The 15,616-nt window shown below is 58.2% G+C and overlaps 1 protein-coding gene across 11 annotated transcripts in view; it reads left to right on the top strand.

Moving 5' to 3' along the window:
• Positions 1 to 14,925, top strand: part of CROCC2 (ciliary rootlet coiled-coil, rootletin family member 2) — a 62,292-nt gene extending 47,367 nt beyond the window's left edge. For 2 of the 11 annotated variants that reach the window (XM_082689731.1, XM_082689726.1), the window contains 4 exons: positions 6,492 to 6,641; positions 6,745 to 6,823; positions 10,262 to 10,441; positions 11,369 to 12,096. In XM_082689731.1, coding sequence (XP_082545857.1) covers positions 6,492 to 6,641; positions 6,745 to 6,823; positions 10,262 to 10,441; positions 11,369 to 11,739 — 780 coding nt within the window. In that variant the 3' untranslated portion in view covers positions 11,740 to 12,096. The other 9 variants (XM_082689734.1, XM_082689736.1, XM_082689733.1 and 6 more) reach the window with 9 other exon arrangements.
• The last annotated feature ends 691 nt before the right edge of the window (positions 14,926 to 15,616 follow it).

Below are 15,616 nucleotides of genomic sequence, written 5' to 3'. Positions count from 1 at the left end.
GGCTGGACAAGGGAGCCCTGCACCCCACACAAGTCAAAACAATGCTGGGAGTGGGCCAGAGTACCCCACCCCAGACCACCCTGCAGGACTAGGCTGGGGAGCAGTGGGGTCTGGGAGGTTGAAGCTCCAGCCTACCATTTCCAGAAAACTCTTTGAGGCCCTTGGGGGCACAGGAACCAGCACATGAGGGGAAAGAACACAGGCTCCCCAGAGGTATCTCGGGGAATCAGGGTCCCTGGCCCTGCCCTGGAAAGATGACGCTGATGGGAGCAGCAGAGGAGTGGGGCCGATCGGGACCTGGGGGGGCAGGACGGGCAGTCTCAGCCCCACAGACCCAGAGTCCTGGCACTGCCAGATCTTGGAAGGCGAGGTGGCTTGGCTGGTATGCGGGAGTGGTGGGCTGGCCAGGCCTTCGGGGCCCTGAAGGCAGCCCGCCCCTCAGAGGGCTCAGAGAGCAGGTGCAGAGCCTGGTGGTCCTCAGAGTCCTCGGTCCACTGTGCGGCCCAGAGCCCTTGAGGAGGGGCCTCCTGTGGGGCGAGGGACAGGGGGCAGAGGTGGACCTGCAGAGAAAGCACCGGGGAGCTCGGGAGGCTGGGACTGAGACCCAGCCTGGAATCTGTGAGGACACCTGGAGTCTTGAGGTTCAGAGGCCCTCTGGCCACCACTGCTGGGGAGGGCTTGGAGGGGCAGTGGTGAGGCCCAGGGGTCTGGCTGGGCTTGTGGCCAGACTGGAAAGATACCTGAGTGACGCCAGGGCCTGAGTGACTGGAGCAGGTGGGCTGAGGCTGCATTCACATGTGTGTCTTCTGTGCACACTTGAAAATAACGTTTTCTGTTTGCACGTTACACACTTTGAAATACATCTTAAATATGATACTCCACATCGAATCCATCTCCAGAGTTCATCAAAGCTAGGAGTGATGTGTTGAATTTTACCACTACAGTTGGGTGGGGGGACATCTTTCATTTCTAAGAGTCTTGGGTTTATAGATTTCTATGGCATGTTCTTCAGAATTTGAAGTTTCTCGGCCGCTCGGACTTAGCACCTGAAGGACCGAGTGCCACTAAATGCTGTTTGCCTGGAGTTCCACTGCGTCGGCCTCCTCCCGCAGGGCTCCTCTGCCCTGCCCTGAGTCCTGGCTCTGCCCTCCCCACCCCTGTAGGTTTTCAGTCATTTCCTCAGCCCGGCCTTGGCTCTGAGCCCCTCTGGATGGAGTCTCTGCCTTTTCCAAGGGAATTTACCCCACTTACAAGTTTTGCAGTAATTTCCACACTCTGGTTCTCTCTGATTGCTGATAGGACACTTGCTGATTTAATGCTTCCTCATGACTTCCATTCCATCCCTTTCTTAGGGTTATTTGCTCCCCTTGGCCTTTTGTGGAGGTGGGGGAGTGTTGCAACAGTACGCATGACAGCAGATGCTGCCCTGTACTGGGCAGGGGGACCCCTTCTGGCAGCCCTCCCCCCACCTGCTAGGCTTCTGCACCTGTGCCTAGAGGCTTATGGAGACTATCTCTCTGCAGGGGTCCTGTCCTGCTCCAGACTGCCTGCCTCCACCTTCCTTCTAGGTGCCCAGTGGGGGTCCATGAAGGGCCTGGCCCTGAGCCTGAACCCCCTGCCCTCCACAGACACCAAAGGCTTTCTACTCACAGCAGCCCAACCATGTATGCCTTTTGCCCGCTCCACAACCATTACCACAGACGGAGGGCGCACCCATCTATGGCTCCCAGTCCTGCAGGCCAGAAGGCCCTGCCGGCAGGACTCCACACCCCGGGATGGGCCGGGCTGTGCCCTCACTTGAGGCTCTTGGCAGAAGCCCCCACAGGCTCTTGGCAGCCTTCTCCCCATCTGAGGACAGAGTGGCTTCGGGAGGCAACTCTGGCCCCAGGCCTGGGCCTTCTTAGGGGCTCTCAAAACATGGCATTGGCCACAGGACCCTCAAACCCGAACCCCACTGCAGCCCCCTGCCACCAGCCTGCAGGCCCACCTGGATGATCACATCTGCGACATGACCTAACTCATGTCGCTCACAGGTGATCTGGTGGCCACAGGTCCAGGCGGTAGGTCGCTCTGCCCATGACACTAGGCACTGGCAGTCAGTGCCCCACGTCCACGGGCTTGTCGCCTGTGCAGGGGACATGGGTGAGCTCGCTCGCAGCCCAGCTCTCTGGGAGGGCCTGAGTCTACTTGGATTTCATCCAGTGTTTGCACTGTGACCTCATTCTCAGATGGGTTCAAGGAAGGTAAGTGTGTTGGGGGCTGCTTGAACTGTTCCCTCCAGAGTGGGAGCCAGAAGGCCCATTTATCTCTGAAATTCAAAAATGTGCCAAAACATTGACTTGCTCCCTATGTTGTCTGAGCCTGGGCCTGTGGAGCTCTCTGCAAAATCAAATCTGTCTTTAGCTGAGGCATGTGATTTCCACTTAAAAAACATCTCTTCTCCTCCTCCCCATTCTTTTGTCCCCAAATTCCCTGCAGCTCAGCCCTGCTCTCTGGGCCTTGCCCTTTTGCTGCTGTCACCTTCTTGTCCCTGACCCCCCACCCATGTCCCGGAGAACTCACAGTCTTCACCCAGGTTAGCCGATCTGACTGCCGTGTCTTATCCAATCCCTGTCCTCACCACGCTGGGTCGGTCCTTGTGTTTTTCATCTCGATTGTTCCCACTCCGGCTCCCAGCATGGCATCCCCTTCTTGAGGTCTTCGGTACACATCTTCAGATACCTGTTCCCATTTCTTGCATTAACTCCGTTCTCTTTTCATTCAAGACCCTCAGATTCACTCCCTCAGACTGACTTGTCTCTTGAGCCACAGTTGGTTGCTACTGTCGAGATGTTTTCCTTCTGCGTGGCTTCAAAGAAGGGGATCTGGTCTTGTTCCAAGTCGGGAGTGGGGAGGACCCACCTGGGACTTTACATGTCCCTGTCCAGATATTTCAGGCTGACACTAAAAGACAGAAAGAGGAGCCCGGGGGCTGTGGGGTCCATGGGGAGCTGGCAGGACTGAGAAGGAGGCAGCACGGAGAGATTCCAGAACTTTCCCACTCCAGAGACTGGGAGGTGAAGGCCCTGTTCTCAGGGGCACAGCTGGCTGTGGTGGGGGGTGTCCTGGGTTCCTCCCCCCCCCGGCACTTGCCTGCCAGGGGACTGGAGGCCTTGAGGTCTCCCCTGCAGCCCGGGCTCTCTCTGTGTCAGCGTCCCTGGGGTTCTGGCAAGGTTGCCTTGTGAGGCTTCCTCACATGGATGCAGATGGCTTGGATGTTGTTCAGATCTTCTCTGAACAAATCTCTCTGTGGATTTTTTTCTCCTTAAGGATTTACTCCATTTTTCAGTGACGTGTAGGTACTAAAATCTACCAGCATTGTGTCAAGTTGTACCTAGAATTCTGGTAATTCTCCTATTTTTAGGCCACTTCATTCCATCTGCCTCCACGTCGTGGGAACCCCCAAAGTCTCTGCTCTCCAACCCTGAGGAAGCTTTTTCCAACTTTTGTAACCTGCAGGCAGTTGAGGTGGGCAAGTGGGAGGGGAATTCAGACCCACTGGAGGCCCAGAGGCCCCAGGCCCTTTTGACAAACAGCAGATCCAAGCAGGGCTCCGGCCCGTGGCCATACTCCCCACCCCCGCCACCCTCAGGTGGCCCGGCTGCCAGCGTGGGCTAGAGCAAGGTCTGCATCCAACATGACTACTTTCACTTTCATGGACTGGGTTCTCCCCTGTTTCACATGAGCCAATGTGTTTGTTAAGAGAAAGTTGATTAAAAACATATTTTTCTAATTAAATGGTAGGCTGTGCTATGCAAACAGTAAGATTCTTGTTTGAGAGCAAACCCCTCCCCGTTTCCAGGGCTACCCTGGGAATTCAACAGATCAACCATGCAGAGCCGGGCCCAGAGCATCAGGACACATGCCCCACACCCCATGCGGGGTTCCTGCAGGCAGCTGGTGGCCTCCAAGCAAGTGTGGCAGGGGGCACGGACGCCCCTGGGAGAGGCGACCAGTGGAGTCCCACCCCCATCAGAGGCGGGTCACAGCTTCCCAGGAGAGAGGGGCTCTCGGGGTCCTCGTGGCACTAGTGCCACTCAAACTGTCCAGAGCCACCCTGTGGTCGGCTCACGTAGCCCCTCTTCTCCAGAACCCTGGTCCCGGGGCCCAGCTGAGCATCCGTCCAGTTCCAGCAGCTCCTGGGCTGACAGATGGGGCAGGGCGGGCCACACAGGTGGGCAGGGACCCCCTGGCCGGATGTGATGCCCTGAGCCCTGCAGGCTGTCCAATTTCTTCAAGTTTGGGTGTTCCAATGATTTTCTCTTCATACAATGAACTGGTGGGCCTTCCACCTTTTTCTGTCACCTATGTCACTGCCCAGCCCAACTCAGCTTCCCTGAAAGGGTGCATGGGATGGGCCTGCTCCTCCCGTTCCCTTGCCTGCAGTCACTTCGTCCCCTGCCTGCTCCGACCTTTACCATCTTCGGGCCTCTTGCTCCTATTTTCAACTGCACCGTCGAGGCCCCACGTGTGTTGTCTATTCCACATTTTATTCGTATCGAGTCCTACCTGGAGCTGGAACTGTTGGACACCCGAGGTTCTGCAGTATTTGTATCTGTGGCCACATCTGTTTCACGCCATTGGAGATTCCTGTTTGTTTCTCTTAATTCTACTCACCAGCCATTTGTCTGTTTTATTGGTCTTTTCAAAGAATCAGCTTTATCTCTCCTCTCATTTTTACTTACAGTTGTTCATTGTGGCTTCTATTAATAGTGTTGTGATCTCTCTCCTTTCCTAAAACGAGTAGGTGACAGGTTTATGTGTGGGCTTTGTCTCTCGGCAGAGCATTCCAGGTTATCCCATTTTCCCCACCTGTAGCATGGTGGGCATGCCACCGAATTCTGGCGTGAATGCTTTTTCTTTTTACCGGTTTTCTAGGAGTTTTCATTTTTACTTCTTAATGCAAGGGTTATTTAAAAGAATGATGACGTGTGTGCCTCTTCCTGCTGCTGCAACAGATCTTACTGGGGAGAGCGTGAGGCTCTGAGGCAGTAGGGTCTTTTGATCAGCTTCTGGCTGGATCTGTGTGTATGTTCCTGATTTGTAGGTTGTTTGTTGGTTCTTTGCTCTGTTGGTTTGGTTTTGTCTTTTTTTTTTTTTTTAATGGTATGTTTGGAGGGAAACAGGGCACCATGATTGCAAAGTATACGGAGAAGGATAGGCATTTGATATTTTTAATGGAAATTTTGAAAAACAACAGTAAAGCAGGTGATAAGGCTGGAATGGTCAAAGCAGAAGGGGTTTACACCAGGATGGACAAACCCGCAGGCAAATGGGGCGGAGCCTAGAGTCGGGGGAACCAAGCTCCCCTTACATCTGAGCGCTGCCTGGCACCGGGCTCTCCTGGGACTGGCCCGAGGGCCCCCAGAGGGCAGGACCTGCGTGGGGCTGCAGCTCCCACTTTCCTGTGGCTACTTGAACCCTCAGACTGAACCTGGGTGTGCAGGCGCACTGGCCTAAACCACATCTCGAGCAGCACCAGGACTCAGAACCCAAGCCATGGGAGGAAGGAGAACTCGTGGCGCATCGGGCAATGTGCATGAAGGGTTTCGCCGTTCAATTATAACGGCTAATTTGGATTCCATAACAGCTGAGTCATTACAAGAGAAGCACAATGCTTCACATAAGTGGTTTGGGCCTCTTTAAAATACCATGAAATATTTAAGCCATATTTGAAGGAAAACTCTGCTTTTCTCCTAGAAATGTGCACAGACAGAAAATGGTAGTTTCCAAATTCGCAGGGAAGGGTGAAACCCTGCCATTTTAGGCATAAGCACTGGCCTCCCCACTGTCCATTTTCTAAAGTACTACAGCATGAGACCAAAGGAAGTACATCCAACTCTGCCCATGGGGTCGCCCAAGAGGGTAACCCATGAGGTCTGCCAGGGGGTCGCTCCCCTCCTTCCTCTGAAACCACCTCTTCCAGGAGCAGGGCCACAGTCATGCCAGCATTTGGGACAAATGCTGTGGATGGAGGAGAAGGGGCTGTGGCCATCCCAGGGGCCTGGCTATTGGTGTCTGTGGGGCAGGGGTAGGTGTCCTGGGCCAGCATTCCTGGGCAGGGTTGGAAGGGCGAGGGGAGGGGAACACGAGCTGGTAGAGGCAGAAAGTGGGGAAAGTAGGGTAGGGGGGCTGAGCACCACAGTCTCCATGAGCTCAGGGGGACTGTCACGTTCATTCCAAGGGCTGGAAGCAGGGGGCGGGGGATGCCAGGTGTGTCCTCTGAGGCCACTCTGGCGGCAGCAAAGGACCTGCCAAGTGGAGCCTCGCAGCAAGTCCTGCACCCCGGCCCCCTCCCCACCGCAGTTCTGTCCTAAACTACCTGATGGGTGCACGTTGTATTTGACCTGTTCTTGCCTCTTCCCAGTGACCTGTGGCCTAAGCAGACGCCCTGGGCTTCTCCTTCCCAGGGATCCATGTTTCCAGGAGACCCTATGCCTTTCTCTCCCTAGGAGCAACTGGACGTTCTGCACAGGGCCCTGGATGAAAGCAAAAGTCACGGCCAGGGCCTGGCCCAGAGAGGGAAGCTGCTGGAAGAGCAGGTCACCTGCCTGGAGCACAGATGCCCGGAGGCAGGGGGCACGAGGGAGCCCTTGCCACAGGTGAGTGACCCCAGAGGGCAGGGCATTCCCTTTAGGCAATCACCCGCCTGGGGGGCCTGAAGGGAGGCTCTGGGAGATGCCTGAGGCAGGTGTTCATACCCAGAGCCGCCCAGACAACCATCAACCTCCAGAGCACACGGAAGCTGAGGCGGGAGGGGTCACAGGCCCGAGGCCTGCCCACAGTAAGCGCCCCTACGACAGAGGGATGATTGTGGACGCGCAGCTCAGGGGGAGACATCAGTGGAGCCTGGATGCCAGGCCTAGGCTCTCAGCAGCCGCAGCCTGAGGCGAGAGAGCGGGTTGCATGGCGCAGCGCACAGGGAGGCGCGCCCCGCGAGAGCAGACGCCGCGCAAGAGCCGGCCCGCCTGCAGGGGGAGCTCGCGGAGCTGCGCGGGCGCGGGGCTGGTGGGCGGGCCCGCAGCTCCAGGGGGGCGGGGAAAGGGGCGTCCGGTTGGGGAGGGTCCCGGCCGCCACAGGCTGCGGGAGGCGCTGCACTGGCACTGGAGGGTAACCCACAACACTTCCCTCCCTGTTGGTGATACCCTGGCTACTTCTGCTTTCCTTGCGGAGGCACCACAGGTCATAGCAAATGGCCCCGGTTTGTCCCAGTATCTGAGCCAGAGCCCTGCGGGGAGCCTTGTGGCCTGGCTCAGTGCCGACCCCTGGAGCCCAGGGTTCTGCTGTCCGTGTTGGAAATGGCCCCCGGTCAGGACCCCACCGACTGCACCAGGGCAACCGGTGGGGTACGCACCCGTGGTGAAGGGGGACGCCATTCTTGCCACCCCAGCAGTCTCCACACGGGGCAAGGTAGGACAGGGCGACCAGAGGCCCCCAGTCCTGCAGCAAGAAAGGGAACAGCAGCGAGGCTGAGGGGCAGGGCCCATCCCAGGGGCCCACTGGCCAGGGATTCTGACAGTCACACTGTCCCCAGCTGTGAATGGATCTGGTCTCCATGTACAAAACAGGCCAAAGAGAAGCCATTCAGGTTGAAATTGGAGGTGGAGTTTGCCAGAGCACTTTCCTGGTGCTGAGAGAAAGGAAATGGCTTTCTGTCGTCCAAGGGGCAGCTCCCTTGTCCTGGAAGGGCTGCCTCAGCCCCCCAGAAACAGGAACAGGGATGTGAGTGTGAGATCTGCCCCCTCTGCTGCCTGCCACAGAGGGCACCAGCCATGTTGTGGGCCCTGGGATTCTGATGTCCTCAAAGCCTGCTCCAGAGACAGGCAGGACAGGGACTAGAGTGGGGAATATGGAGGAAATAGGGGAGGTTGGGGACAGCCTTTACTGGACTGACGACCTGGGGCCTGAGGCGCTCAGTGACCCCATCCACAAAGTGGGAAAGCAGTAGTCCCAGCGTCAGGAGTGGCTGAGGGCCTCGGCCGCGGTCCCCAGAGTAGGGTGGCATTCCCAAGGCTTCGCTGAGATGAGGATATGCACGTGTCCTGCTGCCCTGGACACCACCCAGACCATGACCAGGGGCCTCAAGGACCATGTCTGGGCCGGATCTGGACAGAGACCCTCATTGCCAGTCCCTACGAGCGGGCACAAAGGAGGAGAACAGGGAGCGGCGCTGCAGTGTTCCGTGGCACTGGCCCCGGCAAAGGTGTGGGGGAGCTGTGCCAATGTGGGCTCGCCTGCGTAGAGAGAACCAGACCCAGAAGGGAGGGCGTTCCTTGCTCATGGCTGCTCCGGGCAGCAGCGTCTGGCCACCATCTCTCAGAGGCCTCCTGGAAACTGGGAGATCCCGGAGCTGGCCACTGCTTCCTTTGCTCACCAAGGCCTGCATAGACCAGCTTTATGCGAGGCACTCTCATCTGGGCCAGGGAATGGCGTGGCCTCACCACACCGAGTGCTAGCCCATGGAATGAATGACAGGTGCTGGGGTTCCCAAGCTCACAGACTTTGGAGGACAGAGGATACAGCAAAAGGCGTGGACACCACTGAGGAGTGAAAGACAGGCCACCAGCCACAGCAGGGTCAGGAGACAGGGCTGCTTCTCGAGTAAGGAGCAGCCAAGTCCCTGTGAGAATGACAGCTGCCTTCAACAGCCAGCCCAGGCCCAGTGCAGTCTCCAGCCCTGGTCTCCGGCAGCTCTCAGACAAGCACTGAGCAACACGCCCCACCGGGCAAGGGCACTGTGGGCCCAGAACCGCCAGGAGAGTGTCGGCCCCTCCATGTGTTCCCAGGCACACACGAACATCTCTCCTGGGGTAGGCCCTGGCCACCGGATACACGCTGTCCAGCTGACATGGACTTAGGGACAAGCGGGACATGTGGTCAGCTCAGTGGGGTGGCAGTGGGGCCAGAGGCCCTGGGAACGGGATCAGGGGCAGGATGCGGGCCTACAGGTCAGGACAGTCACTGGAAGCCGCTGGCCAGCCTGTCCCTGCAGAGCCACCTGCCCTCCCAGGAATGAAGGTTGGCCAGCCCCTGTAGTCCCAGGAATCCTGCTTGTCCTGGAGGGCGGGCCAGCCGCTGAGCCGCTGGGCTAAAGGAGCCTCCATGGCCTTTGCTGGGAGCAGTGGCCTGGCCACAGTGGTATTGCCCAGGGCACCAGAGCCAGCTGGGGGGCCCCTGCAGCCCAGGTCGGGGAGGGGAGGAACAGCTAATGAGTTCCAGGAGGTCAGCTGTGAGGGGCCCCCAAACCCATAAACCCTTTATTGGTGTCTCAGGAGGGGAAACCCGGATGTGGCCGTTTATTTATTTTGGATTTCACTTTTCTCTTTTTAACATATGATTCCAGGAGCGTAGCTGGATTTTTAAAGAAACAGGACTTCCCTTTTCAGTGGAAGTGGACTCTTTGTTTTTCTGACAGCTGAAGAAGAAAGGAGTCCTTATTTTTGTGACGCTACCCTCCTATCACTGACCACAAACTTTCCCAGTGGGCCAGGCCACCAGGTCTCCCATGCTCTGCGGGACCAGCCCCCAGGGCAGAAGTGTGGGTCAGGAGGACACAGAAGGGAGGGCCAGCCTGGAGGCCCTCGGAGACACCCCACCCCCACCCCGCACAGGGACCCACAGGGCGGCCGTAGCAGGGTAGTGGAGGGGGCCTGGTTCATAGAGCAGGCACTGGGTTCTGATCCTACCCCAGCTGCGGACTGGCCTTTTGCCCACCCAGGGACTTCCGGGGACGAGACCGTCCATGTCAGACACCCACAAGGCATGACCTGGGGCGGCAGTTCTTCCTCCACGAGGATCACCTGCCACAGACAAAAGGAGCCCCTACGAGCCTTCCCATTGGAAGTGTCTGCCTCCTCCTCCATATGATATTTAACCCTGGGGCCCTGGGCCTGGCGTAGGGGGAGGGTCACCAAGAGGGGGCTCTGCGTGGGCAAACTGCACCTCCAGGGAAGACAGATGGTGGGCACACAGGCTTGCTGGGACAGGATCAGTGAGTGTCCAGGGCCTGGGAGCTGGCTGGGGGAACCTGAGTGCAGGGGACTGAGGCTCCGTGGGGCAGGGGATGCCGGGGGGGGGGGGTGGTGGCTGCACCTTGCCAGGCGCAGGAGGCCACCCTGTTCTCCTTCTTCAGCCCTCTCCCCGGTGCAGGACCTTCCCCCTCCCCAGCCTGCTCTCAGGAGACACAGAGCCCTTTCCAGAGCCCTGTATGTTATCCCCACAGTGAAGGCTGGCCTGACCCCACACACCTGCCAGGAGGCCACCGCAAGCTCTGCTGTCTGGGCTCTTGCAGATGGAGCAGAACACGCTGAGGAAGGAAGGGGACACAGCCCGGCCTGGAGCCAAGAAGGAACGACCGAGGCAGGACAAGGACAGGGCCCTGAGGCCGAACCAGCAGCTACAGGTTAGCGGGCCAGAGTATCTTCCTGCACTCCAGCCTGGGGACGGGGGAGAGGATGGGGAGTCCAGGAGTGTCTGGGTCTCAGAAGAGTGCTGCACACCACCACCACCCCCACAAACTTGCCTATGCAGATGGGAAGAACAGGCTGGACCGTTCCTATACCACAGAGATGAGAAGACATAGCCCCAGACGACAATGGGGTCTACCAGGGTCACAGCTCAAGTCATAGGCAGAGGAGGAACCAGCAGCGGGGGCTCGAGGGACCCCTCCTGGTCTTCTCTCCGAGGCCCCATGGGATTGGGAGCATGGTCAGGGGACCTCCTGAGCAAGGCATAGACCAGAAGAGCACGTGAAACACAGGGTCAGGGCAGACCTGTGGGCAAGTCCTGGGGCTGCCCCTCTGCATGCTGGGGGCATCTGCCCCTGCTGGGCAGACCCCCTCCCTCTGCACAATGACTGGGCAAGAGGAGCAAGGGGAGAGAGTCGGCCTGTGACACCAGCAGGACCCACCGGTCCAGCCAGGCAAAAACTAGGATGCCATTAAAACCCCGGAGTGTGAACATGTGCTCACCTCTAGACTTGCTTGCCAGTGCCAGGTTGGGGCCTGTGCCCTGCAGACGGTAGTGCAGCCATCTGGGGGCTGGAGGAAGGGCTAGCAGCCCCAAGGGGAAGGCAGGACACCGGCCTGGGGAGACTCCGTGCAATACGCTGATAGGAAGGCAGCAGGTCCAGAGAGTGGAGCGGGAACCGGCCTAAGACCCACGGCTCTGGGAGCTGGCAGCCCAGCAGAAGCAAGACCTGGCCCCAGAGGCCGAGCCACATCCTGGGGTCTGGCTGCAGGCTACATAGGCCCTGTGGTGCTGGGACCCTACCCACCCATAGCCAGTGACAGGCCTGGAGGAGTACATGGGCCCAGACCTCCGTGTCCAGGTGGAGGAAGGGGTGCAGATGGGCCAGCATCCCCAGCCGAAGGCCCTCCAGCAGCAGGATCCCAAACCGCCACTGGGGGATCCAACCAACCCTGGGACTCTCGCCCTTCCATCCCGTCACTCCCACGGCTCACCGAGGGCCAGAGCGAGGATCCCGGGACGGGTCGCCACCTTCTCTGTGCCCTTAAGGCGAGTAGTGATGACAGTTCCTGGATCAGAGGTCAGAGTCAGGAGGCAAGAACAGTGGTGTATGTGGCCTTGGGCATGGACCTACTCTGTCTCCCCAACCCCCCACACGCACCTGCTGGAGCTGACCCTCAGGCCCTGAGCCATCAGAGACCTCAGAGCCATGGGGTCAAAACCCTTATTTGACACCTGAGGGAACTGAGACCCAGAAAAGTAAAGTGACACCCAGTGTCACCCCCAAATTAGTGTCCTGAACCCACGAGCCCATGTCCCAAACCAAGAAGCCAAGGAACATGAATTTCCTTATCATTCTGAGTACTTTCATGGCCTGAAGGGAAGAGGTTTTGTCCACTGCACACAACTGCCTCTGTCCTGAGGACCCGCACACTTGGGCGTTGTCCCTGTCTAGCAGCTGGTGAGCCTGTCCACCATCCAGTGTTTCTCTCCCACACATGGCTCCTCTCCTCAGGAGCCACAGAGCTCCACAAAACCCCGTGCTCGGGGGCCCTGCCAGCAGGGCCTGCCCCCGCACCTGAGCTCCTGTCCCGCCCCCAGGTGGCCAGTCTGAAGAAGCAGCTGGACCAGGAGGTGCCTCGGCGTCAACAAGCCCGCCTCAGCCAGGCCACCTGGGCAAGAAAGTGAGCCCGGCTGCAGAATGGCCCCAGGCAGCCTGCCCACCACAGCCGTGATGGGCAGTCAGGCCCCTCGAAGCTCCCTCCAGGAAAACCGGGGCCTCGTGCTATTCACAGAGTGTGGTGCAGGCAGCCCCAGCCCCGAGCCCACCACTCCCGCCCCAGGGGCCTGTGTCACCAACGCTCTGCCACTCCCCCAGCATAGCGCTCCTCCTGGCCCACAGGACACTGTGCTCCAGGACAGTCCTCCGCCGCAGGGAGCCACCCATAGCCCGCACCTGTCTGGCCCTGCTTCTGCTCGGACACACTGGTCTGGGCCAACCCTGGGAGCCAGGCCCGGGCAGGCCGGCCTCCGTGGCCATAGGCTGCATTCCGTGCCCTTGGCTCTATAAACACGGGGAAACACATGGAAAGTATTTCCACCAACTGGAGCCAAAAACATAATGTCCTGCGAGGCCCAGCCACCACTTCCCCACATCCAGAGGCCACGGGACCTTCTATATCCAGGAACAGCAGGCCCGACCCAGAGGCAGGTGGCTGGAAATGACTCAGAAGCCAGTCCCCGTGACTCACGGGCCACGAGAAGCCCCAGCCTGTGAGAGTTCAGGCTGTTACAGAGCCTCCCACTTTTCCAGCCTATAAACTCTGGGAAAATTCTTGTGGGAACTCAGCCCGACTTGCTGGGAGACCGAGGCAGCCATCTTGATCCTCTGTGGAGTGGCCTGTTGGCATTTTCACTCATTGCCCCATTCACACTGGTCCCAGCGGCTTCTCTCATAGAGGATGTGGGGCCATGGCTGGGCAGTGGGGTCTGCAGCCACAGGTGCTGGCTGCCCTCCGGGGCGTGGGCACAGCCAAGGGAGTTCGGGCTTTGTAGCCGTGGCCCAGATGGGCCATCACCAGCTGTCTGTTGCCGGGTTGACCTCAGGCTTAAAGCAGGCTGCTGGTCGGGCTTTGCTTTCTGCGTGAACACAGGGATGGAGTTACCACGGGGCATAAAGGGTACAAAAGCAGTGGCTGGAGGGAGACTGGCAACAGGCTTCGGTCTGCTCGCTGCTCTGCCTGATTATTGGGGATTGGGTTGAAAAGGATTCTGAAGTTCAGCTCAGGCTCAGAGGGGAGGAGCTGGGGGACAATTAACAATGGCCACTGTGGGCAAAGAAGGTTTTAGCACTGGTATCTGCATGTGATACTCACCCATCAGGGTGGATCACAGGTGGGGGAGGGGAGCAGGCGGCCGCACACTGACTGCTGGAGAGTGTTCTGCAGAATGGGCAAGAATGGGGCCATGAGAGGGAAGGGGCGGCCCTCAGGTAGCAGATGGACCCCCAAGCCCCCACCCCCAGCAGAAGGACCCAAGGGATGGGGGTGTGAGGAAGGGACAAGAGGCTGGAGATGCAGGTGTGTGGGGGCGCTTTCCTCTCTGCCTGCCTGTGGCACCCACAGCTGTCTCTCTGGGTCGTCTCTCTGGACCATAGCTCCCAGCCCAGAAGAGCTACAAAGATGCTCATGGGTGAGAGGGAGGTGCATTGCAGACACCAGATGGGTCAGGGTGGCTCCCCGGTATTAAAAGGGAGGCTTCCCTTGAGGCACCTGGGGGTTCAGTCGTTAGGCATCCGCCTTCTGCTTAGGTTGTGATCCCCGGGTCATGGGATGAGCCCCACATCAGGCTCCCTGCTCCGCATGGAGCCTGCTTCTCCCTCTCTCACTCCCCCTGCTTGTATTCCCTCTCTCACTGTGTCTCTGTCAAATAAATAAATAAAATGTTTTTAAAATATTAAAAAATAAATAAAATGAAAGCTCCCCATAACCCGACTGGAATTCTCTGTGGCTAAGTCCATGCTCTCCCCACATGCACAGGAGGGATGTTCAAAGCACCTGTGAGACCTCCAAGATCTGCATATTTTAATGAATAGTTCAATCCATGTAAGAGATGTTATTTCTATTTATTCAACATAAAGTCATATACTTGGGGAAAAAAAGATTTTCCTAATGGAAGTAAATTGGTGTTTTCTTAAGCCTCCCAATAGTAGGACACTGAAAATTCCCGTGGAACCAGGAACCAGGCTCTGTTTCCCCAGCATCTCCCTGGAGCACCAGCTGACACATGAGGAGATGGGGACTCCACAAGGCTTTGCTTCTGGACCAAGGCCACAGGACAGTCAGCAAGAGGCCAGGTGATGCCCAGAGGCCCCACACTCATGTGGCCAGTGAGGCTGCAGGCCCAGCGTCCTGTTGCTGGAGGACAGAGACAGGCTGGGGACACCAAGCAAGGTGAGGCCCAGTGCCTGGGGTGCTGGAGCCTGGCTGGGCCTCCTCCTGTCCTCACACGCACCACCCACCCCACCCTCCTGGAGGTAAGATCCTGGGGCAGGGGCCAGGCAGAGCGCACGGGAACCAGGGCTGGATGGCTGTTCATGCCCTCCCTGGATGCTGAGGGGAAAGGCTCCCAGCTTCTTCCTTGGCCGAGGTGTGTGGAGGCCTCCAGCCTGGAAGAGCCTGGCAGCCCCAGTATCCGTCTGGGGGTCATCAGCCCTGGACCAACCCTAGCTCCACCCCCTGCAGCTGTGTGATCCTGGACGGGCTCTCTGGCCTCAGTCCCGTCAAATGGAGCAACTCCACCCCACAGCGGCATGGGGAATCCTCTGTGAAGTATGGCCCAGATCGGCATCATCAAGAGCTCTCGGCAATGGGGGGCGGCACCAGCACGCCATAGCTCTCACGGGGGCACCGCCAGGCATCTGGGGCAACAGCCTTCTCAGGAGTCAGCGCACAGGCCCAGTGCCCACAGCATGGTGGGGGCAGACGGAGTGGGGGGAGCCGGAGAGCCACAGAGAAAGCGCCACTCTGGGGGCCCAAAGAAGGTCATGATTCCCATGGCACAGAGCAGGCAGGAGAGGGTGAGGGGGCACCCTGAGGGGACAAATCCCGGCCTTTGAGGGAGGCAGAGCCTCCCACCACAGCTGGAGCAGGAAATGGGCCACAGGACCAAGGAGGCCAGCTGGAATCAGGGTCACTGATATTCCGGCCTCTAAAACATTCATATTTTTTAAATAACTGCAAATAAAAAATTTTTTTGAAGATTTTATTTATTTGTCAGAGAGAGTGTGAGAAAACACACGCAGGGGGCGTGGCAGAGGGAGAAGCAGCCCACCCCCCACCTACTGAGCAGGAAGCCCAATATGGGGCTGATCCCAGGACCCTGAAATCATGACCTGAGGAGAAGGTCCAACCAAGTGAGCCACCGGGGTGCCCCGCAAATAAAAATTTTACAAAAAACATATAATAAGAAAACCACCACCCATAAGCCATCAGTGCAGATCCTAAAATTTGAGTTCTTTCTACTGGCACATGTACAGGCCGGTGGCTGGGGGGCCAAAGACACAGTAGACGCTGCAACCAATACTCTTTCGAAAGACTCGTAGTCAACG

The sequence above is a fragment of the Mustela nivalis genome (assembly GCF_964662115.1).
Source record: "Mustela nivalis genome assembly, chromosome: 11".
NCBI lineage: Eukaryota > Metazoa > Chordata > Mammalia > Carnivora > Mustelidae > Mustela > Mustela nivalis.
This window is presented reverse-complemented; position numbering and strand designations above follow the sequence as displayed.